The 27,992-nt window shown below is 40.0% G+C and overlaps 1 protein-coding gene across 9 annotated transcripts in view; it reads left to right on the forward strand.

Moving 5' to 3' along the window:
* Positions 1-273: 273 nt before the first annotated feature.
* The window catches only part of MSI1 (musashi RNA binding protein 1), a 51,539-nt gene continuing 23,820 nt past the window's right edge, over positions 274-27,992 (forward strand). For 6 of the 9 annotated variants that reach the window (XM_073629304.1, XM_073629305.1, XM_073629306.1 and 3 more), the window contains exons 1-7: positions 564-718; positions 3,022-3,062; positions 3,279-3,360; positions 3,449-3,533; positions 16,740-16,781; positions 17,969-18,061; positions 21,669-21,717. In XM_073629304.1, the coding sequence (XP_073485405.1) occupies positions 660-718; positions 3,022-3,062; positions 3,279-3,360; positions 3,449-3,533; positions 16,740-16,781; positions 17,969-18,061; positions 21,669-21,717 (451 nt within the window). In that variant the 5' untranslated portion in view covers positions 564-659. Of the gene's footprint in view, positions 334-563; positions 719-3,021; positions 3,063-3,278; positions 3,361-3,448; positions 3,534-16,739; positions 16,782-17,968; positions 18,062-21,668; positions 21,718-27,992 lie in introns of those variants that run through there. The other 3 variants (XM_073629311.1, XM_073629312.1, XM_073629310.1) reach the window with 2 other exon arrangements.

Consider the following 27,992-nt stretch of genomic DNA (forward strand, 5'->3'; position numbering starts at 1 on the left):
CCGGGGCAGCTGTGTATGGCAACCAATCAGCTTCTAGCTTTCATTGTCAAAGCTTAGCTGAACAATGTGAAGCTAGAAGCTGATTGGTTGCCATAGACAGCTGCTCCAGATTTAGTAAATCCCCCAGTGAGTGTAGTGATTTAGTGAACCCCCCCAGTGGCCATCATTATCCCCCCTCCCCCTGTCTCCAGTGCAGAGTACTGTGTACACCATCCTGATCTTGCCCAGCTCTCTCCCCATTTTCTTGTCATTAGTTTGCCATCAATAGGTGATGTCATATATCTGCCTCCCGCCTATGCCTGTGATTTCCTATGTAGATGATCGCTCATCATGGTGAGAAGGTTATCCTTTTTATAGCCGTTCTGATTCCCAGTAATTGCTTTATATGCAGGTCCGGGTGGAATGTCCTCCCCACCCCCACCGCATTTCCAGTGGCTTTAGGGACAGTCAGTGGCAAGCTGGCTCAGTGGGGGGGGGGAGAGTGGGGGCAGGTGTCAGGGCGGGTTCCAGGGCAAGGGGAGGGGCGGGGAGGTGGAGCTTGAGCACGGTGAGGTCTTCGGATGATCAGTGGGTGGGCGGGAGTAGGCGGGGAGAACACACCCCCTTCCATCCTCTTGTCCCGGGAGCTGCCTCCGTTCTCAGGAGCCGCCAGAGACCGAATGGAGACAGAAGCGCCCCAGCCCGGACTGTCGCCCCCGGACTCTGCGCACGATCCTTGGTAAGGCGCTCCGTCCCCCTCTTCGGCCATGTGCCCGCCTTCCCTCCATGTTCTTTTATGCCAGGGTGGGCTTCACAAGGGCATCAGATGGGGAGGTACCTGGGCACAGCCTCCGTGCAAGTTTGGAGGGGGGCCTGGCCGTGTGTAGGTGCACATTGGGAGCCTGGCGGTCGGTGGTGGGGGGGAGGTGAGGGATGGAGAGTTCCAGGTCGCTGGACTCCCCCCCATGGTGAACTTTCTCTGACCGATCGGGAGAAGTCACTGTGCCTTTGTCACCATCGTGTCCCCTGGACCACTTTCTGGGCCCCCTCCCCTCTTACCGGATCCATGGTACCCACACCTTCCATGGGCTGGATCAGGGGTCTGATGACCTGAGCTTTGCTCCAATTTCATAGATCTGAGATTTTACATTCCATGTGCTGGAAATAACTGTCCACACATCATGGGATCTCCACTATGGAGCCTGAACCAGGGAGCCAAATCATCCCCATCTCTGATACATCGTGGGGATCACCTCAACTCCAAACTTTCTGCACCCCTAAAGGGCACCTTATCATCTCACCGTACAATCACCGGTTACAATCTGGACACACAATCAACTTTACATTTACCAAATCCTTTTAATAGCTGGACCGAACTCAACCATCCATTCCGTTTATATAAAATTAGGCAGGTATTTGTACTACATAGTTGTTGGTAGGTCTAAAGGTTGGTAGATCTATAGGTGGTTGGTCTAAAGGTTGGTAGGTCTAAAAGTGGTGGGGAGTTAAAGTTGGTAGGTCTAAAAATTGTTACTCTAAAGTTGGTAGGTCTAAAGGTCGGTAGATCTATAGGTGGTTGTTCTAAATGTGGTGGGTCTTAAGGTGGTGGGTCTAAAGGTTGGCAGGTCTAAAGGTTGGTAGGTCTCAAGGTGGTGTGTCTAAAGATTGGTAGGTTTAAAAGTGGTGGGTCTAAATGTGGTGGGTCTAAAGATTGGTAGGTCTAAAGGTTGTGGGTCTAAGGGTTGGTAGGTCTAAAGTTGGTTGGTCTAAAGTTTGATAGGTCTAGAGGTGGTGGGTCTACATGTTGGTAGGTCTAAAGGTGCAATCAGATTGTGATGAGTTAGGCTGACCATTCACTACACAAGCTCTGTACAATTTTCTTTAGAGTTACCAAAATTATGTAATCAAAGGACAAACCTAAAACAATTCATTCAGTTAGTATCCAATCAGGTAGTATCTTGTACTTCATAGTTGTTGGTAGGTCTAAAGGACAGCATGCAATCAGATTGTGAGCTTAGGACCGGAGTTAGGCTGGCCATTCACTATACAAGCTATGTACAATGTTCTTTAAAGTTACCAAAACGATGTAATCGGAGGGCAAACCTAAAACAATCCATTCAATTTATATCCAATCAGGTAGTATCCTGCACTACATAGTTGATGGTAGATCTAACAGAGATTGTACAATTAGGCTATATAGTGTATGCTTAGTATTTATTAATATATATGATGTTTTAGGACTCCTTTTAAGTTATTTGGTGGCTCGGTGACAACAATATATTATCCATTATTATGCAGTTTTTTTTTAATGCTGTACTTGTATTAGATGATTGGGCTCATCATAAAACACACATCTGGTTGCGTCTTGTATCATCTCATTTTTAACAAGAATTCTTGTGCTTAAAAAAATGCATGAGCTAGATGGGGGGGGGGGGGGGTTACTATAAAAAAAATATATATATATTGAAGCCTCAATTTATCTCACCCCACACATTATACTCTCCTGTAGATCTACCAACAACTATGTAGTGTAAGGCCCTGCCTGATTGGATACAAATTGACTGGATGGATGAGCTAGGTCCTCATATTACATAGTGTTGGGAAATCTAAAGTTGATTGTACAGGGAATCCAGATGGTGACCCTTACACGTCTCTTAAAGTTTTGTCTTCATTTAAAGTGTTTTTGCTGAAATCACCTTGCACACTCGTTGGATGACATTGTGGGGGCAGTGGACTGAAATGGCATATATCTTAGAAATATAAATTGCATTGACATTTGTTATACACAATTGAATTCCTATTTGTCTTGGAAAATTGGTATTGAATTTGAAGGCCGTAATAAGCTTATGGCATAGACGAGCTGTTGAAGTTTCTTGCTACAGCTAGATATGTCGCTTGTTTGATGACCTTCCAGTATCTCTCTATCTAAATATTTATTTATATGTACTGCATGTATTCCTACTGTATGTTCTTATAGAAGAGCACGTGGCTTTTGTTTGTTTTTGCTGATTTTTTTTTTTCTCCATTTTCTTGGCTTTTCAGTAAAATGTTCATCGGGGGATTGAGCTGGCAGACTACACAAGGTGAGCACAGTGATTGTATTGGAGAAGCGTCGCACTCCATTTCCCCATCACGTTCTCCACCCTTTGCTGTCCTTCCTCCTTCATCTGTGCATCCTCCATCCATCTCTTTCTCTCTCCCTTTCCTCCCGCTTGGACATGAAGGGATTGGATTTTCTATTGCATTCTGGGATCTGTCTGCCCTGCTTGGTTGTGATAGGCTGCTTCTTATTTTTCTAGAGGGCCTGCGGGAGTATTTCAGTCAATTCGGAGACGTGAAGGAGTGTCTTGTTATGAGAGACCCATTGACCAAAAGATCCAGGTGAGGTTTGATATCACATATACTACAATGCGTTTTGAATTGCATATTCGATCGGCAAGCCTTATTTTATTTGTTTGCTCCTCACCAGGGGATTTGGGTTTGTCACATTCATGGACCAGGCCGGGGTAGACAAAGTTTTGGCACAATCGAGGCACGAACTTGACTCCAAGACGGTAAGACACTCATCTTTTCCTTGATCATCAAGAATCTGTTAGCTGCTGCATGTGGAGGATAAGATTTTTGTATTGAAAGTGCAACCTGAAGTGGGTCAACTGTACTTTTTATCGGATTGTCCTGCTTTTGTTAAATGATTAATTATTCAAATATTGAAGTTAGGGTCTACTACCAAAAAAAAAAAAAAAAAAAAAAGGAGGCTGCCACGACGTTTGGAGAAAAATCGCAGGGGCACGCGCGAAAAGAACAGTTTGATCTTTTTAAGCCAACTTTACTTATAGCGCACTCAGTGCGAGTGTTAGAGGAGAACTACAGCGTTAGAGGCCCTGTGATGTCAACTGCTGTAGATAATGCCGACTTGCTGGTGATGTGTTTGAAAAGTAAAGTATCTTTTTTATTTAGCAGGCAAGCATATTAGACAGCATGTGGGGGAAAGCAGGTATGATACTGTGTTGTATAGGTTTTGTCATTCCCATTAGTGATGCCACACTTTAGTTTACTAAACAGAATCTAGATAGACTGCTGTGTTGATTACTGGAGACCAGATGTTAGAAGGTCGTCAGTTTGTACAAATGCTTTTTTTGTCACATATCCATTAATGTCTGTTAGCTTTTTAGTTATTTATTCTATCATTTTTTTCCTCCTAAGATTTGTATGTTTGTGTGTTTGCTTTATGATTTTTTTTTTTTTTCGACACAAAATTATTTGTTTATTAAAAGTGATTTCTGGTAGTTTGTGATCTTTTTGCCGATTAGTATCTGTGCTTTCTATTTTAAAGAAAATATATAAGAAAACCTAGATCGGCAACAGGTACAGACAAGTGACGTAACTTTTTGTTATGCCTTTGAACTCTCCATAAGGATACGTCATTTTATGAAGAACAAGGTTGATTATGGTTAAATGAATTCTTTATTTGGTAATACGTTGGGTTCACCGATATATTCACATCCTCTGGAGGCAGATATCACTATACTCTTGCATCTGTAAACTACATTGCCCATGATACTTAGCGCTTATCAGTTTGCTTTTGAATAAGTGGGTCGTCAAAAGGTCTAAATAGCTATATGCATGTTTTTTTCTTTTGCCTCGTTTTATATGGTCGGATTTGTTATTTCCAGCATGGCAAATGAAGTTCATATATTGTGTGCAAATTATCACTGCTGAAAACATTGATCCGGACTTACCTTGTTAGTGGGTTTATTTTTTTAATTTGCTGAGTAAATTGAATTAAGACATATATATAGCAAACAGTAAAGTTAACTGATAACATACAAGTACTGCACAGTTATGTTTGCGTGTTTTTTTGTATAAAACCTTTTTGATTTAGCCAATAGAGCAGAGTTTTTATGCATCAGTGACAGTACAAGTATTATATAAAGTAATGACCACATTAGGCTTATAATGAATCCTAATATAATAAAAGAGCCAAAGAAAGAGGAGGTGTTTCCCAATGGTATCCTGTCATACTTCAGCTGTCATTTTGCTAGCTTCTGATTGGTTGCTTGGGGTAAAAGCTCACTGGGGTTGATTTACTAAAAATGGAGAGTACAAAATCTGGTGTATCTGTGCTTGGTAGCCAATCAGCTTCTAACTTCAGCTTGTTCAATTAAGCTTTTTTTTTTTCAAATGTATTTTTGTTGAAGATTATTTATATAGGTACAGAACAACTAACAGATACAGATAACACAAACTGCTAAATAGTAGAACTCATCAAATAAAAATAACAAAAAGTTCAATTAAACTTTGACAAAATAACATTAAGGGCCAGTTCACACCATAGAAACACAGTCCAGATTCGTTCCAGATGCTTTTCTGCATGCACATTTTTGACGCATTTTTAATGCAGTCCAGTGCACAACAACAACCCCCCCCCCCCCCCCCCTCTTTTTTTTCTTAACCTTAAGGCTCCATGCACACTAGCATTTTTCATAAGCTCATAAAAAGCTAGAAAAAAATGCTGGATGAAAAATGCCGATAATAGCAATTTTGTCCCAGCTTCTAGTAGCATTTTGGTAGCTTTTAGGAGCATTAGCATTTTATTAGCATTTTTGAAGTACATGAAGGAAAAAGAAAAGCTAAAAAAAAAGTTGTTCGTAGCATTTTAGTAGCTTTTAGAAGCAGTTAGGAGCACTTAACGATTTTTTCTGCTGGAAAAACGCTCCAAAAAACCTTACAAAAACAATTTTTTTTCTGCTCCTAGACGCTGAAGCTCAAAAAAATGCTAAAAAAAATATTTAAGAAAATGCTAATAGCCTAAAGTAGTGTGCATGGACACAGAGGGGTGGATTTACTAAAGACAATTAGACTGTGCACTTTGCAAAGTGCAGTTGCACTCTACAAGGGCAGTTGTTTCAGAGCTTAGTAAATGAGGTGAGGCCTCACTTTCCAAAGAACACCCAATCACATGCAAAGGAAAAAACGAAAAAAAAAAAACAGCATTTTTAGTGCACATGATTGGCTGATGAAAGTCACCAAAGCGTCTGCTTATTTACTAAGCTCTGGAGCAACTGCTCTTGCAGAGTGCAACTGCATTTTGCAAAGTGCACAGTTGATTTTTCTTTAGTAAATCAACCCCATAGGGTAACACTATTTAGCTTCTAGGAGCAAAAAAAAATGTTAATCACAGCTTTTAGGAGCTTAAAAAAATGCTAGCGTGCATGGAGCAATGACATGTGTGTTCCAGTGTGTTTTTGGTGTGTTCCAGTGTGTTTTTGATGCGTTTTATAGCGTTCCAGTGCAGGAAAAATGCAGCATGTTCTACTTTTTTTTCTGAAACTGGAACGCACTGGTGTGAACTATGCCAAAATCATATAACCCACTTTTCATTCGTTTTTGATGAAGAAAAATAAAATTCACTGGACTGCATGTGGTGTGAACTGGCCCTGAAGCTGATTGGTTTGTATGCAGAACCGCACCAGATTTTGCACTCTCCAGCTAGTAAATCAACCCCACTGAGGTTAATTTACTAAAACTAGGGAGTGCAAACTCTGGTGCAGATCTGCATAGAAACCAATCAGCTTCCTTTTTTTTTTGTCAAAGCTTAGTTGAACAAGTTGAAGTTAGAAGCTGATTGGTTTCTATGCAGAACCGCACCAGATTTTGCACTCTGCAGTTTTAGTAAATCCCCCCCCACTGCGTCATATGCTTTTGTTAAATAAGTCAGTCCTTGTAAAGAAGGGTCTTCAAACTATGGTCCTCCAGTTGTTCATAAACTACAATTCCCATCATGCCTAGCCATGTCTGTGAATGTCAGAGTTTTACAATGCCTCCTGGGATGTGAAGTTCCGTAACAGCTGGAGGGCCGTAGTTTGAGGATCCCTCTTGTAAAGGGTTAAATGAGGGTCAGGAAGAAAGTAAAGGAAATGATTTGTTACAGTATTTTATTTTAGAAGCCAAGGTTTAGGTGCTCCTGATTGATATTACAAATAGGGACAACAACTGTGTCTGAATTACACATAGTAAACAAATGTCAGCGGTTACAAATAACTCAATGAAACTGTCAACGTTGATGTCAGATCTAGTTTGTTGCAAAACTCGGAGGCCAGTTTGTGCAAAACATTTTCAGGTGTCAGGATTAGCTTTCGTCAGGTTGTCATCAGGCTTAGTCCTTCTCCCTTGAGGCTTTACATGTATCTTCATCCTGAGAAGGACTAATTCTGTACATGAGCATGTAATAGCTGTCTGTGTGTTACACATCATGTACAGGTGATGTGATCTTATTCGCTGCAAGTGTTCCTTCTCATCTGCCAATCAATCGTGTAGACGCTTTACAGAATCACATGACCGCTTTACAAGTGTTTTTTTTTTTTTCTTTCACTACACATGTTACAATTTGTACTATCTCCTTTAGGCTGCATTCACACCTCAGTGTTTTCAGCTCGATAAACGCTCATCTCAAAAGTTCCAAAACGCCCAACTAGCAAAATCCCATTCATTTAAATGGCCCCTGTTCACATCTGAGCCTTCTGTCGCCTGAAGCAAAATGCCTTGAAGCTCAAAAAAGTACTTGAACTTCTTTTTAGGCAGGTTACAGGTGTTTTACTGCTTTTTACATTGTGACCTTTAGACCTCAAAACGCCCGCAAAAATGCCTGAAAACGATACGCTCAGAAGTGAATGCAGCCTTAGAGCTACCAAAAACTGCAAGGGCCTGTTTGATTGGATACCGATTGATTGGTTAGGCTAACCATCCTACAGGGGTCTCCAAACTGGCCCTCCAGTTGTTCAGGAACTACAATTCCCATCATGCCTAGTCATGTCTGTGAGTGTCAGAGTTTTACAATGCCTTGCGGGACGTGTAGTTCCGGAACAGCTGGAGGGCCGTAGTTTGAAGATCCCTGCATTATATCATTATACAGGACTTATATAGCAGTGGTCATCAACCCTGTCCTCAGGGCCCAAGATAACTGAAATACATCACAGGTGATATAATTTGCTGCTCAGTGATTGTAGTATTCTAGTCTGCATCTCCCCAAGGTAAAACATAAAACCTGGCCTGTTAGTGGGCCCCGAGGACAGGGTTGATGACCACTGTTATATAGCACCAATAGTGTATGCAGTGCTTTACAATATAAAGGGGGACAGTAGGATTACAATACAGAAGAAATAAGAGGGCCCTGCTCATGGAGCTTGCAATCTAAAGGAAGAGGGAGGTGGTACAAAAGGTAATGGGATGTTCTGATGGAGGTGACTCAAGTACAATTCTTAGGTGGAGGTGGGATAGGCTTCCCTGAATAAATGAGTTTTCACGGATCGCCTAAGTGCGGACAGGATAGGAGCTGACCGGAACATACAGGGTTAGGGAGTTCCAGAGGATGAGAGAGGTTCTAGATAAGTCCTGGAGGAGAGTGTGGGAGGAGGTAACAAGGGAGCTAGAGAGCACTATACAATTAAATTGTATATTCTCCTTTAGATCTACCATAAACACTGTAGTGCCTGATTTAAGGTCCTTCGCCGACACCGGCATCTTCAATACAGCTAAACAAAATACTCTTGCGCACGAATGTGTTAGCCAGGCAGTCCAAAGTTCAGGATGGACAATAGCTAGCGGCTTTGCTGCCCTCCAGGATAGGGATATCCTAGCAATCAAATGGGAAAACAGAAAAGAGAGGGCGCACAAGCCTTGTGAATTATCCTTTGATACATTTATTAAGAAAAAACATTATTAAAAACTACTCACAAAGGTAGAAAGAAAATCACGCTTGTAACAATCTTTGACTTGTGACAGTCCGTCCATTGATAGCAGTCTCCAGGTCCTGAAGAGAGGACGTGTGAACCACTGCTGGCTGACGCGTTTCGAAGTGTTTTCAGTTTTGCAGAAACACACTACAGTCCATTTAACATGGTTTCCTATGGGTCACGTTCACATCTGTGCATTTTATGGAAAGGGACAGGAATTTTTTTTTTGGCTTTTGGTTCCATAGACTTCAATGGATGAAAAACCTGTATTGAAAAACGCAAAATGCACCTGGAATATGCAAACTGCAACTAAATGGACTGTAGTGCAAATTTGCAAAAAGCACTAAGGCCTGGTTCACACCTATGCATATTTAGCGCATTTTAAGTTTTGGAGAAAAACACTACAGTCCGAATAATATGATTTTCTATGGCTGTAGTTCACATCTGTGCATTTTATGGAAAGGGTCAGGGACTTTTTTCTGTTTTTTGGTTCCATAGACTTCAATGGATGAAAAGCATGTATTGGAAAATACAAAATGCACCTGCAATATGCAAACAGCAACCTGCATTACGGCCCGTACACACGATCTTAAAATCAGACGAAAAATACCGCTTTCGATGCGATCGTACGATAATCAGATCGTTATTACAGAGCTTTCAAGAGCCGATCACGACAATTCATCTGATATTATTCGATCGGACAAGCGCAAAAATTTTCCTCGTTCGATACCAGATCGTACGATTTTCGTTTAGTCAGTACAGTTGTCATCTGAAAATACAATACAAATACATTACAACACATGACATCACTTCTGATTTTTTTCTTTCTGTCGTACGAGAATTTTCGTGACTTTAGTAACCTAATCAATTTCTACTTGCGACTATTAAGCGAAACAAGTTGGACGATCTGCCGTCCGATTTTCGGATCGTGTGTACGGGCCATTAGTGTGAATCAGGCCTCACTGAACAAGCTGAAGTTGGAAGCAGATTGGCTACCATGCACAGCTGTATCAGATTTGGCACTCTCCAGTTTTAGTAAATCAACCCTCATTGCAAATCTTTTCTGCACTAAAGAGCTTGCCTGCTCACATTTTTTTTCCACTTTAGTTCCACTTTAAAACTAATTGAATGGATTGTTTAGGTTTAAAAGAGATTGTACAATCAGGTTGTATAGTGGATGGTCAGCTTTAGATAAGGTAGGTGCTCATATGACATAGTTTGAGTACAATTTATAGCACAAAGATTGTATGGTCAGAGTGTAACTCGCTCTTTAAAGTAATATAAAGGAGAAATGGAAAAATCACATCTTTTTTTTATTGTAAACATGAACTGATCAGCACTGATTTCCCTTTAAGAAGCCATGTGTAAAGTGGCTGCGTTGAGCTGAGTGCGGCACGTCCCAGTCGGTGGGCCCTTGTTTATCAGTGTGAGCTGCTGGGCTCTGGGGACGGTGTCTCTGCAGACACAGGGGGAGGGGAGCAGTGCTGCACATGCTGCTGTCCCCAGCTCCTCGGATGGGAAGTTTCTTTTGTTGCCTGGGAGGGGACAAGTGTGTGTTTCATACAAAGAGCAGTTGAAAGCAGAAGGGATCCGCTGTGGAGTCTTCATTATAATTTAACTGTAGATGGAAGGGATAGAAGGTTATGTTAATAGATCTCAGGGAGTTCGAGGGAGCTTTGTTTGAAATGAACATGAGTTGCTCTCAGCGATTGTTGGATATACACTTCTTGGTCAATAAATTGTTTGGATTGCAAATGGCGAGTTTGCTGCTAGACTAAAAGTGTTGATTAAGTTGTACAAGGTTTCTTCGTTCAAAGACTACATGGGATGTTAGGTTCTTTTTTTTAATGACGTTGGTAGCCAATTCTACCAAGGGATCCTTAATAAAGGTATATTAGTTTAAAAAAGTATCAAAAATGTGGTATTAAATAGAACAATAGATGGACAAGTACAGCATCAAATCCTTATCTACCATGTAACCAATATGACCACTATCTACAAATTAATCCATGGTGACTGTAGTTTAACCCAAAGTCCCTGACGAAGTTGGAATTATAACTTGAAATGGAGTAGAGGGTTCTTTACGCTTAGAGCAGTAAAACTGTGGAGAGAAACACACTAAAAGTGTTGATTAAGTTGTACAAGCTTTCTTCGTTCAAAAGACTACATGGGATGTTAGGTTATTTTTTTTAGTGACGTTAATAGCCAGTTCTACCAAGGGATCCTTGATAAAGGTATATTAGTTTAAAAAAGTATCAAAAACATGATATTAAATAGAACAATAGATGGACAAGTACAGCGTCAAATCCTTATCTACCATGTAACCAATATGACCACTATCTACAAATTAATCAATGGTGACTGTAGTTTAACCCAAAGTCCCTGACGAAGTTGGAATTATAACTTGAAATAGAGTATGACCGCTATCTACAAATTAATCAATGGTGACTGTAGTTTAACCCAAAGACCCTGACAAAGTTGAATTTATAACTTGAAATAGAGTATGACCGCTATCTACAAATTAATCAATGGTGACTGTAGTTTAACCCAAAGTCCCTGACGAAGTTGGAATTATAACTTGAAATGGAGTAAAGGGTTCTTTACGCTTAGAGCAGTAAAGAATGTGGAGAGAAAACTCCCTTCCCCAGATAGTGGTAACAGCTAGAAGTGTTGACAAATTCAAAAAACTTTATAATGAGCCCATTCTACAGGGGTATAAGTATTCATAGACTCAAATTGGAGCACGCACACACATAATATGGGGGGGGAATTTACTAAAACTGGAGCAAACAAAATCTGGAGCAGCTGTGCATAGGCACCAATCAGCTTCTAGCTTCAGCTTGTTCAGTTAAGCTCTGAAAATGAAAGGTAGAAGCTGGTTGGCTGCCATGCACAGCTGCTCCAGTCTTAAGCTGGCCATAGATGGGATAGTATTTAGAACGAAGAATCTTAGGAAAACACTTCTGAACATTTGTTTGTCTTTTGAAACATTTTTTTTGCTTTTAATATTTGATTTTGGATACTTAGAAATTTGCTAATTCGAGAAAAGTTTTCCATCCTGCTTGTTTGAATGTTCCCGTCACTGTGGTCGAAAAAGGAATGTCGAATTGACCCATTTATTTAGAAAAATGAGCAAACTTTCTTAGAACCTTCTTTTCCTAACAATTTTTATTTGAAATTCGACCCATCTATAGCCAGCTTTTTAAAGTTCCCTTTTGTATGGTAAACCCTTAACTAGTTCTTGGAGGATCGGATATTTTTCTACGGGACCTGTTTCTATTTCCAGCCATATCTATTATGTAACTAGGTGGTAGATTTACTAAAGGCAAATTGGCTGTTCACTTTGCAAGTGAAGTTGTATTTTCCCCTTAGCTTGGTAAATGTGCAAAAAAATACCCAATCACATGCCATGGACCGTAAAACAAAATAGCATTTTGCTTGCACATGATTGGATGACGCATGTCAGTAGAGCTTCACCTCATTCAATAAGCTCTGGGGAAAATTATTTTGCAAACTGAACAGTCTATTTGCTTTAGGTAAATGAACCCCTATGTTACATTGCAAAAAAAAAAATAGCAAAAGGAAGCACCTTTTAGGCTCCGTGCACATTGGACGTTAAAATAACTTTATAAAAACGGCAGTAGCTTTGCAGTGAGTCTTTTAACGTTTTTGCAGTAGCGTTTATTAGAGCTGCCGGATCCTGGCTAAATTGAGAATCACGATTTTTTTGCTTAGAAGATCACGATTCTCACGGCGTAACATCATCTTTCACATTAAAACAAAAAAAATGGGCTAACTTTACCGTTTCGTTTTCTTTTATTCATTGACGTGTATTTTTTCCCAAAAAAATGCGTTTGAAAGACCGCTGGGCAAATACAGTGTGACATAAAATATTGCAGCAATTGCCATTTTATTCCCTAGGGTCTCTGCTAAAATATATATAATGTTTGGGGGTTCCAAGTAATTTTCTAGCAAAAAATATTGATTTTAACTTAAGAAACAAGTGTCAGAAAAAGACTTAGACTTTAAGCGGTTAAACTTCCTACACATTGTTAAAAACTAGGCAGACTGCCTGGATTTTTTCTTTACACACAGAAGTTTATCCCTTTGATCTAAGAAGGAAGAGTTAGTTACAATGTTTCATTTTAAGAACTTGGCAGACTGCCTGGATTTTTTCTTTACACACAGAAGTTTATCCCTTTGATCTAAGAAGGAAGAGTTAGTTACAATGTTTCATTTTAAGAACTTGGCAGACTGCCAGGATGTTTTCTTTTGACAGCTGAGTGAGCAGATAAGTCTCTCCACTTGTTATATAAAAGAATTGGCAAACTCTGCAATAGAGATCCATCAGGGGGGTTGAATCGAGATCACAATTTTTTAACGATTAATTGTGCAGCTCTAGCGTTTATTAGCGTTTTTCCGCGTTAGCGTTTTCTTTTCAATGGATCAAAAGCTATATGTAGAGCTATACTTGCGACTATTAAGCGAAAAAGGTCATACGATATTCGGATCGTGTGTACGGGCCATTAGTCTTCTCAGTGTAGTCTTGATAATGTCACCTGTAGAAAAGGTTAAACGCTGGTGAGCCACGTTTTTGGGCGTTTATCGACGTTCATCAGCGCTTATGAGCGTTTGACCTTTTTTTGTGGTCAGAAAAACGACTCCTGAATGCGATTTTATGGCGTTCAGAAAACAGTTAATAAACTGCACTGCTGATAAACTTTGAAAAACGTCCATGTGTGCATGGACACATAGGATAACATAGAGAGGAGTTTATGGGCTGTTAAAAAAAAAAAAAACGCCCAAACTCCCAAAAGCGGCTGTTTATGAACTTCAGTGTGCATGGAGCCTTATGGCCCTGTACACACGATCTGAATATCGTACGAAAACTGTCGTCCGGGGAAGAATCGTACGATTTTCGTGTGTACACTACTTTCGACAGCCGATCGTGACAGTTCATCCAATATTATTCGATCGGACATGCATGAAAATTTACCTCATACGATTCCAGATCGTACGATTTTCGTTTAGTCAGTATAGTTGTCGTCCGAAAATACAATACAAATACATTACAACAAATGACATCACTTCCGATTTTTTTTTTTTCTGTCGTACGAGAATTTTCGTGACTTTATTTACCTATTCAATTTCTACTTGCGACTATTAAGCGAAAAAGGTCATACGATATTCGGATCGTGTGTACGGGCCATTAGTCTTCTCAGTGTAGTCTTGATAATGTCACCTGTAGAGCTATCAGATGAATACTGATTTTCAGAGATTTAGTAAAAAGGGGCCATTGAAAGCTGTATTCTGTGATTAAAAAAAGGGCAATAGAGTGTTAGATGAGTCTTAATGTGCAAAGTTTGAACTACAAGCTTTTCACATTAAGACTCATCTAACACTCTATTGCCCTATTTTTAATGTTTGAATGTCATCGCCATTGGCAACTTGCTGCCATTGTGTGAACAACACATCTGTGTAAGTGTACCCATTTGGGAATAAAGACTTAAAAAAAATATTTTTTTTTTCCTATAATGGATTCTTATACTGTCTGTCTCCGTCTGTCCTTTTCCTGGGCTACTGAATGCTACAGGTGTCTGTGCCATTTACCTGTAACAATAGTGACTTCTATTTAGTGATGTGAAATTGGTGCATTCCCCCCTGCTCAGTGCTGCAGTTTTCTCGGTTAATAGCATCTTCCTGGCCTTTGCTGAAATAGCACAAAGGAATGTCATGACAAGGGGGTATTGTTGGGATATTCTATCTCCTGTTTTGATTTCTTTCCCTTGATGCCCAGGAGCACAAACATTCCCTGGTTTAAGTCTGCTCTGGGAGGTGCGCATACTCCCTGCCAAATCTGACCCTTGGATTGCTTCTGTCATACCAGGAGGCCTCATGTCCCGTAGAAAAATATCCTATCATCCATGAACTAGTTAAGGGTTTACCATTCCATCGCCTCTACTTCTCCATCCATAATTGTTTGAGGGAACAATAACTGCCTTGCAATACAGGGATTTCTCTTTTTTTTTTTTTTTTTTTTTAAACTGGGCACCGGACACAAAACTGAAAATAACTGTCACTTTTTTCAAACTAAAAGCTCATTTTCCAGGTCTATTAGCTTTGCGAACTGGCTAAGACACCAGGCTGAAAATCTTTTTAGCTTTCCAAAAAAAAAAAAAAAAAGTGACAGTTATTTTTTAACTGCATTTAATGAGAGCTGAAAATTTCAGTCACATGGCTACTAAAATAAAGACCAGTATTCTTGTATTGAAACTTTGTGATTCGAGCTTATTGCGACAAATACATGTTTTGGAAATTTTTCAACAAATGACCATTTAGACAAACAAAAAAAAAAACGGATATTTGCATATAATCATGACGTATTAAAATGTTTTATTCTGCTTTGGCCAAGGATTAGTGGAAGTTGGGTTCAGGATTGGTTAGGAAGTCCACCTTCTGTTTTATTAGAAATATGTATTTTTGTATTTAAGGATTTTTAAAGTTGGATCAATTATGCTACACAGGTCAGGCACTATAACAAATGTTTAGGTCGAATGTAGATACTCGGTCACCTAAACAGTGCACATGGCGCTATGGCCCTCACTGGCTTTCCACATACCTGTGTGTCTTTTCTTGAGCAATAAATTGTGAAACGAGTGGTACTCTTCTAGTGTATGTTTACAGTTGTCATGGTAACTTTTCAGATCATTACTGTGCAGCTACATTGACATAGGATCAGCCTTAGATGCGTTCCTAAGAGAAGGGCCTCGTCAGAACTAGAAAAAGTGATTGCTCATCTGGCTCCATTAGGGATCCCTTATGGTTCCTAACTTTCAGTTATTTTTTGGTACAATACTGTTTAAACTTAAGCACATTGGTTTGTAGAATGTAATTATTAACACTCCAGCGCAATAAAAGTGCATATAATACTTTAGTATTTTTTTATTTTATTTATAAAACGTAATAAATTAGTGTATTTTATCATACATTTTCTACTGAAATATGTCCTAGTCCTGTGTATCATTAGTGCTTGTGAGATTTTTAATTTTTATTTTTTTTATATTATATTTACAATTTTCTGCAGAATTTTTTTTTTTACTTTTGCAGCAATCACATTTTTAGCACTTCAATATATGATCTTTATATTACATCCATATGATCCTTATATTACAGTATTTATTTATTTTATTAAGGCACAAAGCTGAAAAACAATTAAGATTTTTCCCTTTTGCGTTCAAAAATGCCCTACAGTGTTTTCAAAGTGTTTTTGGTTGCCATGGACAACACAAACACTTTGCACATGGCACTTATTTTTCTTTTTTTTAAAAATCTTATGGCTGTAATGTTTACACTGTTCTGTGTATACTGTTGATTTTGTTTTTTTGTTTTTTTGTTTACTTTTTTAGCACTAATTTTTAAATGTGTGTTAATCAAGGCTTGTCAAAATCTGCCATGGACAACACAAACACTTTGCACATGACACTTATTTTTCTTTTTTCTTTCTTTTTTTTTTTTTTTTAAACTTATGGCTGTCTTTAATGTTTACACTGTTCTGTGTATACTGTTGATTTTGTTTTTTATTTATTTTTTTAGCACTTATTTTTTAAATGTGTGTTAATCAAAGCTTGTCAAAATCTGTGATTTCTAGGATCTTAATACACCGTAGACTGTCGTGGCGCTGTATTTTTTTTTTTGTGTGTGTCGCTTAAAGTTTCAGGGCCAAGTTCTGGGACTTCAATCCTAGGTTTTGTTCCAGTTTGTAGATTTCAGTTCTCACACTATAACAATCTTTGTATTTGCCTGCATTATCACTCTGGAGGTCTGCCCTCCTGTTCTTTGTGCAGTGTTACCGGGTGTGCAAATCTTTTGCGTTACTCACTAGAGTTTATGATTTTGCCTTTAAACAGTTTCTTAGGTTGTAGTTATTTTTGTGTAGAACTCTTTTGTTCAGTTGTAATTTTTTTTTCTCACATCTGTCCACAGATTTGAAATATTTGTAATATGTTTTTTTTTTTTTTTTTTTTTCAGATTGATCCTAAAGTAGCATTTCCTCGCAGAGCTCAACCCAAGGTAAGGAGTCTTAGCGCAGGGACCAGCATATTGTAGTTGAAGGACTACAAGTCCCACCATGCCTTGCCACGCCGCGTGCTTACAGTTTCTGTACTATTGTAGTTGAAGGACTACAAGTCCCACCATGCCTTGCCACTCCGCGTTCTTGCAGTTTCCGTACTATTGTAGTTGAAGGACTACAAGTCCCACCATGCCTTGCCACGCCGCGTGCTTACAGTTTCCGTACTATTGTAGTTGAAGGACTACAAGTCCCACCATGCCTTGCCACCCCGTGTCCTTGCAGTTTCGGTACTATTGTAGTTGAAGGACTACAAGTCCCACCATGCCTTGCCACCCCGTGTCCTTGCAGTTTCCGTACTATTGTAGTTGAAGTACTACAAGTCCAACCATGCCTTGCCACTCCGCGTTCTTGCAGTTTCCGTACTATTGTAGTTGAAGGACTACAAGTCCCACCATGCCTTGCCACTCCGCGTTCTTGCAGTTTCCGTACTATTGTAGTTGAAGGACTACAAGTCCCACCGTGCCTTGCCACTCCGCGTTCTTGCAGTTTCCGTACAGCTAGAGGGCTACAGGTTTCCCAAGTCTGGTTTCAGTGGTCTTTGTTAAACGAGTAAACACGTTTGCGCCTAAATATTCCTACACGCGTTTTATTAGAGGTAGTCATGCCAAGCAGTTAAAGCAGCAGGGAGAGGAGATGGGGAGGGGAGATGTAACTATTGGAAAGCAATCGGCTTAAGTCCAGTAACTAGCAGGTGGATCAGAATTGGGTCCTGCAAACACTGGCAGAATTGGGTTAATTCCCTTAAGTAGTTTGTTGACAGACGGTATCTTGGTGTCAGAGCCAGGAAGCTTAGCGCCAGGGTAATTAGGGGCAGCTGGGAGACCCTCAAACCAAGGCTCGTTTTATTTATTGCTGTGATTGCTTTTGTCAGATTTTTTTTTTTGAACTATTGCCTTTGTAAAATCTCATACAGTACTCATTTTACTGTTCTGCAAGCATCAGCATAATAATAACTTTCAATGCACCACGCAGCCTCCTAGTGAAACAACGAAAAAAAAAATAAAAAAAAATAAATAATAATCCCTTATGTCATGTGCAGGAACAACACCTGTGTTCTTGTCTGCCTGTAGTCTCCTGGTCAGTGTGTGCTTCAGTCATGTCACCTGATTACTCTTAATTATTACAGATGGTGACAAGGACAAAGAAGATTTTCGTGGGCGGTCTCTCTGTGAATACAACTGTCGAAGATGTAAAACAATATTTTGAGCAGTTCGGAAAGGTGAGTGTGCGGTTTTTAAGGTGTGGCGGATGTAGTTCCGAGCCTGATAATAATAGTTTACGCTGCGAGCCCACTACTGACTTTAGATGAAAGCTTCAGAATTTACCAGGGTTTTACTAAAACTGGTGCACACAGAATCTGGTGCAGCTGTGCATAGTAACCAATCAGCTTCTGACTTATGCTTGTTCAATTAAACTTTGACAAAAAGCCCTGGTACACACCAGATGCGATTTGACAGTTCAAAATCGCATGACAAGTCGCACCCTACTGCCAGCAAACGAAGCGTTCAAATCCTTGCGACTCAAGTCCAGGTTCCTGCACAACTTTTTTTTTTTTTCCTTTTGCGATTTCATTGCGACTTGCCTGTTCAATGACGTCGCAATGAAATGGCACATCAAAAAAGTCGCACTGATCAGTGGCTTTGAAATTGCGCTGAAGTAGCGCAATTTCAAAATCGCACTGGTGGGAACCAGGGCTAAAACCTAGAAGCTGATTGGTTACTGCACCAGATTCTGTGTGCACCGGTTTTAGTGATACTAAACTCTGGCTTATAAAAAGAAAAAAAGTATGTGTTCTTAACTCAAAAATCGTACTGGTCTGAACCAGGGCTAAAACGTAGAAGCTGATTGGTTACTAAGGCTGCTCCAGGTTCTTTGTGCACCGGTTTTAGTAACTCTCCGGCAAAGTGACACTAAACTCTGGCTTAAAAAAATAAATAAAGTATGTATTGTTAACTCAAAAATCGTACTGGTGTGAACCAGGGCTAAAACCTAGAAACTGATTGGTTACTAGGGCTGCTCCAGAATCTGTGTGCACCAGTTTTAGTAAATCTCCCCCAAAGTGACACTAAACTCTGGCTTAAATAAATAAAGTATGTATTTTTTTACTCAAAATTTTTGCTTTCTTCTGCTCTCAGCTTCCTCCAAATTCCATTTTGTTCAACTTTCTGTTTGAGGGTAGCCATTTATTTATTTCAGGTACTTACATAGTGTCGTCAATTTTTATGCAGCGCTTTACATATATTGAACATCCACATTAATCCCTGCGCTTAAGAAACTTACAATCTAAAGTCCCTAACCCCACATTCATACATACACAAATTAGACAACAGCCAATTAACTTACCAGCATGTCTTTGGAGTGTGGGAGGAAACTAAAGTGCCTAGAGGAAACCCACACAAACACAGGGAGAACGTGCAAACTCCAGGCAGGTAGTGCTGTAGTTGAGATTTGAACTGATGACCCTACTGCTGCCAGGCGGAAGTGCTAACCACTTAACCACCATGCTACTATCTCTCTCAGTTCTTCCACTGTTTAAAGGAACATAGCTCGCTCCTAGAATACGAATGATGGAATTTGGAATTATTACGATGCAGGATTTATATAGCGTCAACAGTTTGCGCAGCGCTTTACAATGTAGAGTGGGGATAGTACAATTACAATACAGTTTAATACAGAAGGGACAGGGGGGGCTGCTTTTGGAGCTTACAATCTAAAGATGTGCATAGCCACAACTAATGATCCAAAGAAACAGAAGTGTTGGGAAGGGAAAAGGAGAGGTTCGGGAGCTCACAGAAGACATTACAAAAAGGCAGAAAAACACAGCAAGAAATGATATCATGAAAAAATAGATGACAAGGCCTTTAAGGCCTGGTTCACACCTATGCATTTTTTAGTTTTGCAGAAACACATTACAGTCCATTTAACATGGTTTCCTATGGATGTAGTTCACACCTGTGCATTTTATGGAAAGGGCCAGGGTTTTTTTTTTTCTGGTTTTTGGTTCCATAGACTTCAATGGTTTAAAGATGTGTATTGAAAAAAAAAAGGCAAAATGCACCTGCAAACTGCAACCTACACAAGTGTGAATCAGGCCTAAGGCTGGATTCACACCTATGCAGTTTTAGTGCTTTTTGCATTTTGCAGATTTGCGCTACAGAACGTGTCCCATAGGAAACCATGTTAAATGGACTGTAGTGCAAATCTGCAAAATGCAAAAAGCACTAAAGCTGCATAGGTGTGAATCCAGACTAAGGCTGGATTCACACCTATGCATTTTTAGTGCTTTTTGCAGATTTGCACTACCCATTTAACATGGCTTCCTATGGAACCAGTTCTGTAGTGCAAATCTGCAAAATGCAAAAAGCACTAAAAATGCATAGGTGTGAATCCAGCCTTAGTGGTGGATGTGTGTGTTTTTTTTTTTTTCATTGGAGAATAAAGATATTGTTTAGTGTCACTTTAAGTTGCTGGGGGACCTGTGGTCTCCATGACAGCTGGTAAAGCATTCTCACCCACGTCAATGGCCAGCACGTGGGGAGATTTCAACAGTAGAATGCAGGTGTGTGTGTGTGTGTGGGGGGGGGGGGGTTGCTTGAACACAAGAATAATAGATGTTTCAGCTCTTTTATTGTGCTGGGTGTATTTGCTTTGATGTGCAGATTATTAGATGAGTCAAACATATTAAAACACAGATAATCAGATTAATACAAAGTATGACAGCCCAGCCCCCCTCCTTCTTCCCGAGTCCCATCCGTAACACCTGAGGATGACCCCGCCACGTCATAAACCCATGGCAGTCACTGACGAACAAGCCCTTGCTATAAGGTGATTAGATCCCCATTTAATTAGGAGGTTGGAGAGATCTCTGGATGCCTCGGATTTCTCTGCCATCGGCAGCAGATTATCTAGCACAGTACACTGAGTGGGGGGAGGATTTATGCACTGTGCATAGATGACCTAAGCGCACTGTGTTGCAGAAAGCCTCTGTGGACAGCAGGTCACCTGCACAATTCATGCACGGAAAATAAACGTTTTTTCCCCTTGTTTGCCGATGATTTTATCCGTTCACTTTTTTTGGGGGGGGGGGGGGTGTTTCCTTTGTTTCTCTCTTCCTAGCACTCTGTCCTTCACTTGTGTTTCACACTCTCTCCCCCTGATATCTGGTGGGGCCCTCTCCCCTCCCCCCATCTTTTCAGTTTGCACACAAAAGCTTTTGCCTCTTTCCCTCTCCCCTGCGGCTCAGGACATACTAAGCTGCAGTCATAGTAACAGGACAGGACTCCCAGAGCCGCTCAATCTCCAGAGAACCAAACGGTTTTGTTTGAAAAAAGGCAAGAAACTGTTTGACCTGATGAGTAAATAAATATCTCATAGATCTCGCAGGCTGAAAAAAAAAACGAGCGGGACACACAGGGAGCCCCCGAGATTGGCCACATCTCCCTGCACTCCTGCCCTCGCCCCCCTCCCCTCCGTCATCTCTGGGCACCTCATGCATTTCAATGCCTCCCCCTTCAATCTGGAGTCACTATGTGGCCCCTTTCTTTTTTTCTCTACTCCCTATTCTTTACACTGCAGCGGTACACACCCCCCTCCTTGTTTTCCTGCACTCTTTCCCCCTCCATCTTCCACATGTGTCATTTTCAGTATTCAGCATTATTTTAGTTAGAAGTACTTTTAGTGTGTTGTTTTTGCATTCCCAGAATTCGAGCAATTATGATATTATGCTGTTTAAAGAGAAAAAAAAAAAAAAACGCTGTTTTTTTTTTTTTGTTTGATTTTTATTTTAAGTTCCCAATTGACTGCATTCTCTTTGCATTTTCATACAGGTTGATGATGCCATGCTAATGTTTGATAAAACAACAAACAGGCACAGAGGTAGGTATCGCGTGTTTGTGTGTGTTTGTGTGTGTGCGTGCCCACGTCAGTGCTCTCAGAAATGTGGCTCCACAGATCTGCTTTGTGTGATTTGATAATCCTCTTTGCGGAGGGTTTTGTGTGTGTAAAAATGCAAGTTTCTGGTGATGAGTGTTCAGCATGTGGTCAGTGCAAGAGCCTAGCTGCAGATCTGGACACAGCTCCATTGTTCTCTCCCTTCCTGACACAGAATACCTGTCCATCCTCCCTCTGCTCCCTGCAGCTGTTCTTCATAAGTGACTCACTTGTGTGACTTTCACAGCACACAATTATATATGGCGTATAGACACGTCAACCTGACCCATTTTATCCGGGTGATGTTTATCTACCTTGGAACACAGCACTGAAATGTTCATTGATTGAATCTGTTCTTCTGTAAAATTTGATATGAAAGCCTTTTAATATACAACAAGGATGTCGATGCTAATAAATCCTGGAGCAGTAAAAGCTTTGCCTAGAATGGATCATACTGACTTGAATGTGTAGGAACATCTTTAGGTAACTTTAAGGTAAATACAAATAAAAGAAGACTTTTCTTTTTGCAGCTTTAGAGGGAAGATGTTATTTTAATTTCTGAAAACACTTTTAATATTTAATATATAATATTTATTTATTTATATTTATTTACTATTTACTTAAAAAAAAAAAAAAAAATATATATATATATATATATATATATATATATATATATATATATATATATATATATATACAAATGAAAAAATTTGGGTGGGTTAGTTCAAATATTCCTCTGGTTCTTAACGTAGAGATCAGTGTCAAGGTGGACTCCCAATATTCCACCAATATCCAATAGAAAAAACAACAGGACACGTTCTCCAATGCAAAATGTATGTGTATCGAATTTTATGCCTTGAAGAGCATTCTATATAAATACACTTTGCATTGGAGAACGTGTTCCGTTGTTTATATATATATATATATATATATATATATATATATATATATACACACTCATACACCCCATATATATAAAACAATAGAAATAGAGATCCAAAACAATTTAAAAGGTGCATGTATAAAAGCCTCTGGGTTTTTGATAGAGAGACAGAGTACAGCAGGATCTGTTTACTTTCAGTCTTTCTCTCCCAGATTGAGATCTTTTGCTTGTTCCTTTCTTTATTGAACTTATGCCAGATGTATACTATTCTACTACATGGTTATTGCAGGGCCCAGGGCATGCCCCGTTATTGTTGGGAACCTCCCTAGGACCCCCTGGTCATTATGGCCTCTGGACCATGCCTATCTGTTGCTGTTATATCCACTCTCAGGAGGGTTTTTTTTTTTACATATCCTGTCTCTTTTGCCTTCTTCTTCAAAAACTACGGTTTTGTTTTTTTTCGTGCATTTCAGCAGGTTGCACAAAAAAAACTGACAGCTCCAGTCTGAGCCGCTGTACTAACCATGCGAGGTTAGTTCAGCGATCTCCCCACTGAGCTGTTGTTTTCTGACAGGGGGACTGCCAGAACACTCCGATCAGTGTTCTCCGCCATTGGCTGAGAGTGCTGATCAGGAGTCGCTCGGCTGCTGGTTTTCTAGCATGTACGTCCGGGACAGACCGACATACACACGGGCCGACTGTCAGCCTTTTTTTTTTTTAAACCGGCTGTTGTCTCCCGACATTTGGCCCCCCTATGTGTATGGGGCTTAACCCTTGTTACAATTGTCAAAGCTAGCCCCTGCATGAGTGGAACTTTTGCATGTTATGTTTTTGTAATAACCAAATAAAAACTATTGAAACAGAAACTTCATAGAGATCAGTCTTGACAGGCAAGCAAAGGGGGGTCAAAACTCTGGTCCGTTCACTTGTGTGTAAACTTCTGCTTGAGCTATTGTGTGTTGTAAACAATAGGCTTATTCAGCAAAGCAGATAAGGGTAATGTGGAAAAATGTGTCCAAGAAATAGCCTAGAGCTCCACCTGCTGGATGCAATTAAGAGTATTAAAGATTTATGTTTACATATAAAAATATATTAAATATGTTAAAATTATTATTTTTTAATGCTAGGCTATAGTTCTACTTTAATGTAAATTTGTTTTTTATACAGAAAAACTGAGAAGCAACAAAAATCTACAAACTCGTAGGAATAATGCTAAAAAGTTTCATATGTAAACATTATAATATCTGTAATGTATTCTCATATAAACTCGAACAGCTCACCTTGCACTAATTAATTACCATTAATTTATCCTATTTTTGTTGTATCCATATTATCAGTTCTTATGTGCCTTGATTCTCTCAGAGTACAGTATCAAAGTGGCATGTCCTAGTGTTAAATGGTGTCTGCACTTTGGAAACATGTTCAAAAGCATGGTTTTGGAGCTTCTCAAACTCATTTGTCAATATCAATAGACCCCAACAGGGCAGGGCACACTACTCCTTCTTTTGCATTTTGGTTTACCTTGGTTTGTGTTAACCCAGCTTATCCTATTCAAGCACATTCCACACCCAGTTTTTTTATTCAGTTGGGGTCAATAGGGAAGCCTCTGAAATGCAATTGAAACACAGTACATACATTTCATATGCATATGCAAAGTTTTTACTACCCTTTCAAAAGTAATTGACAATAGCCTTATTAGTGAATACAAAACCTAAAGCCCTTAAAAGCATTCAATCAATCTTAATTGCTGCCTATATACATTTCTTATGTTACCAAAATGCATGCGCTAAAGGATGCTTTCTTCCTGTGTCTGTTTTCCCAATGCCATAGAAGGTGAATTGTCACAGATCAGGCTGTATTAGGGCTCAGTAGGAATGTCATGTGTATGTTGAAGTGTAGGTTCCAGTAAATGCATGCTTTAAAAGTAAGAACTCATGGATCCCCATCTATAAGCATTACCATAAAAAAATGACTGTTATAAAGCACAAATGTGCATTACAGATGTATATTGTGCTCAGCTTGCTTCCTGGGCTTCAAAGCAGGTGGAGCACCCCAGTAAGCGGAAAGTCCAATCACTTGAACTGTGACCAGCCTCTTCTCCAATCACAGCAGCATTATGCAGAGAGACGTCTGTAGTAACGACACAGGCTCCACACAGCCTGAATTTCATGAATTATTTATAAGATGTAGGCACAGTGTAAAGTAAACACTTGTGTCCAGTAGATAGTGATATATGTTCTTGTTAAAAAAAAAAATAAGCACCATATAAGAAGAGCCTATAATATTGGCAGTTGATAAAAACCCAATGATACATTTCTACTGTTGGCCATAAATTGTTATTAACACATCACCAGTAGCGTCTGGTGTTTTTTTTTGGAGGGGGGGGGCGTCAACCACCTCCCCGTTGGTCGGTTGGCGGCAATACCCCCCCCCCACTTACCCCATCTAGGTGGTGGGGGGGGGGTTGTGGGCAGCAGCTCCGTGTCCTCTCCTTGGCTTCGGCAGCTTCCATCATGCGGCTCCTCCCTTCTCCTCCTAGGCGTCCAATAGGATTGCCTGTCCTTTCAGCCAATAACCCGTTTCCTGATTCGCTAGGAGGAGGATCAGTGTGGTGATAGAGAATGTTCATTCGCTATTGTCACACAACTCTGCGACCCGAGCTTACCCTTTTTTGAAGCCTATTAGAGCCTCTGACTTTAATCACGTGCTTAAAAAAAACACACCCCCGCCATTGGAATCCATGAGCCCGGTGCCCTGTATGTAAATCAGGGGGCCGGACGCATGTATAGGGGGAGGGGGCGACGCCCGTGCGCTCCTAATGGACGTGCCGCCACGGCACATCACCCTATGATCATCAAAATCTCCAAACCATCTGCTTGTTTGCACCCTGACTTTAACAATATTTTAAAATGGCAAAGGGAGTGCTTTATAGCTATGGCTATAGGACATATCTATACTACTCCCCTGACCTGCTGCAGTACTGTAATCTGTATTTATTTAATTATTTCTGACTCAGTTTCTAGTAGAGTATTGGGATAGTTGTTAATGGCCCTTTGTAAACTGGAGTACAGTTACATAATTGCATATGGCCAATGACAGCTTTTCACTGACTTCATGACCATGGGCTTTACTATGCTGCAGTCTGGCTGTAAAAGGGTTTTCCCATAATAATGTCCATCAATATGCACTATTTTTCATTATACAGGAGATTTGTGCAAAGAAGGACTAGAGATGTGAGAATAGCAGTAGGCACTGCGCATAATCAACCAAAGCGGTTCAGGCAATGATAGAGGTGACTTAACAATGCTAAACATTAATTCTGGCTTTATTCACCTACTGCAGGATGATTATTTGGTCCCTCGGGCCAAAATCAAGTCCCATTGGGAGGTAGTCCTGAGGTTGTACACTGTTACTAGCCTAGGTGGTTGTCATGGCAGGGCAAAGAGGGTAGCCCTAAGGGAAGGAGTCTTGTTGTCTGTTGGTCACTGAACAGGGTAAGCACCAAGATAATCATTACTGGTAGTCTTGCTGTATAGATCGATAGGTCTTTTTTGCCCAACTTACAGTACGATTAGAAGGGCTAAATCATATCTCATGGCAGAACTGTTGAAGACAGTACATTTTATATGAGGTCGCAGTACACTGGCATTACCTACATCTGTTTTAGCAAATATTAAATACTTCCTGGATAATCCATAGTTATTTTCAATACCTTGGCATGTATATTCCTTTAAAATATAATTGATCCCCAAGGGGTATAGAGCGCCAGATTTCAGCCAGCAGTATTTGAGTATATTGTCATTTAAAAATGAAATATGTACTATAAATGTGGTTGAGCAAAAAGGATAAATCGCTTTGGTTAGATGGCCACGGCTCCCTTGGGACTCCAAGCCATGAAAAATCATTGTCTTGTCTATCTAGATCATTTAGAACAGCCTTTCTCAACCTTATAACACATAGGAACCTCTAAAATAACTTTTCAGGCTCAGGGAACCTTGCCAATAATTACTATATCTACAGCTCACAGTAGCTTAATATGATGCTCACTGGTAACAATGCTTCTTACTTTCATGGCCATTGGGAATAATCCCCCTTTCCTTTACAGATAGATAAAAAGATCATTGTTGTCAGCAGTTACTCATCTGAGAGGCAGAAGTTGCTCATTGCTCAAGAAAGCCCTAGCAACCTCTGGAGGAACCCTAGGGTTCCACAGAACCCTGGTTGAGAAAGGCTGCTTTAGTATAACTACCGTTATTTCGCATATTTTGGAACTTTTAGGATAACTTCAGTAAGGTGACACATATTTCCAAACTGGTGTATATGATCATGTTTTAGGCACGCTACAGTGAAAACAAAAAATAATTCCTTGTTATGTATGCAAGGAACATGGCCTGTTTGCTTGGTACTTTTTCATACAAGCATTTCTTTATAGTACCACTACATCCCAATTGCATCCCAATTGCCAGTGATCTGGTGGAGCAAGCCTGCTTCTGATGATGGAACATGCACTGGAAGTAAAAAAAAATAGGTCTAACAACCTGATCAGAGACACCAAACAGTTTTAAACCAGCCTTACAAATTTGAATGTGTTAGGTGATACAGGATACACAGCTGAGAGAGAAAATGACACAGCGCAAGTGTCAGGAAGTATGCTCCTACTGCCCTTTTATTAATCCTATTAGATGGTCTGTGAAATCTGTCCGTTTTATATTATGCAGAGCTTATATTAGGGTATAAGAAATGGACTTTCTTATTTTAGCTCATTTGCAGTGGTAAGATAAAAGCGTCAGTAGCTCATCAAAGGATGCCTTTTGCGTTGCTTGAAATTACTTTTTAAATGTTAAAGAGTTGATTATAAGACTAATCAAAAGTATCAGTAACACTGCGTATCGCTGATCCCAGCGCTCAAACGGATAAATGGAGTTGGTGCACTATAGCAGCTATTATAGAAATAGAACAAATAATAAAAATGCAAAGATCAAAATAAGAAATAATCATCCCAGCATTAAGAGCGCTAAAAAATAACAAGGAGTATTTAGTGCAATTAAAGGACAAACAAATTCCACACACAAACATCAATTCATATGACAGAGTCCAAAAAAAGTCCTTAAGAAAGATGTGGTGCTCTGTGACCCCTCAGAATCTTAGGGAAGCCTCAAAGCCTGAATACCGTCACCAAAAGAAACCTTGTGCTCAAGTGGTCCCTGTTGGTAACGCACTTACCACAAAGGAGCTATAAAATTGCCTCCAAACACTATTAGGTGGGCTACTATCCAGGAATCGAATCCTTCATGGACCAACACCAATGAGAAAGGCTAAAACCTGATGTCTCCCTATA

Source organism: Aquarana catesbeiana, linkage group LG01 (assembly GCF_042186555.1).
Source record: "Aquarana catesbeiana isolate 2022-GZ linkage group LG01, ASM4218655v1, whole genome shotgun sequence".
Lineage (NCBI taxonomy): Eukaryota > Metazoa > Chordata > Amphibia > Anura > Ranidae > Aquarana > Aquarana catesbeiana.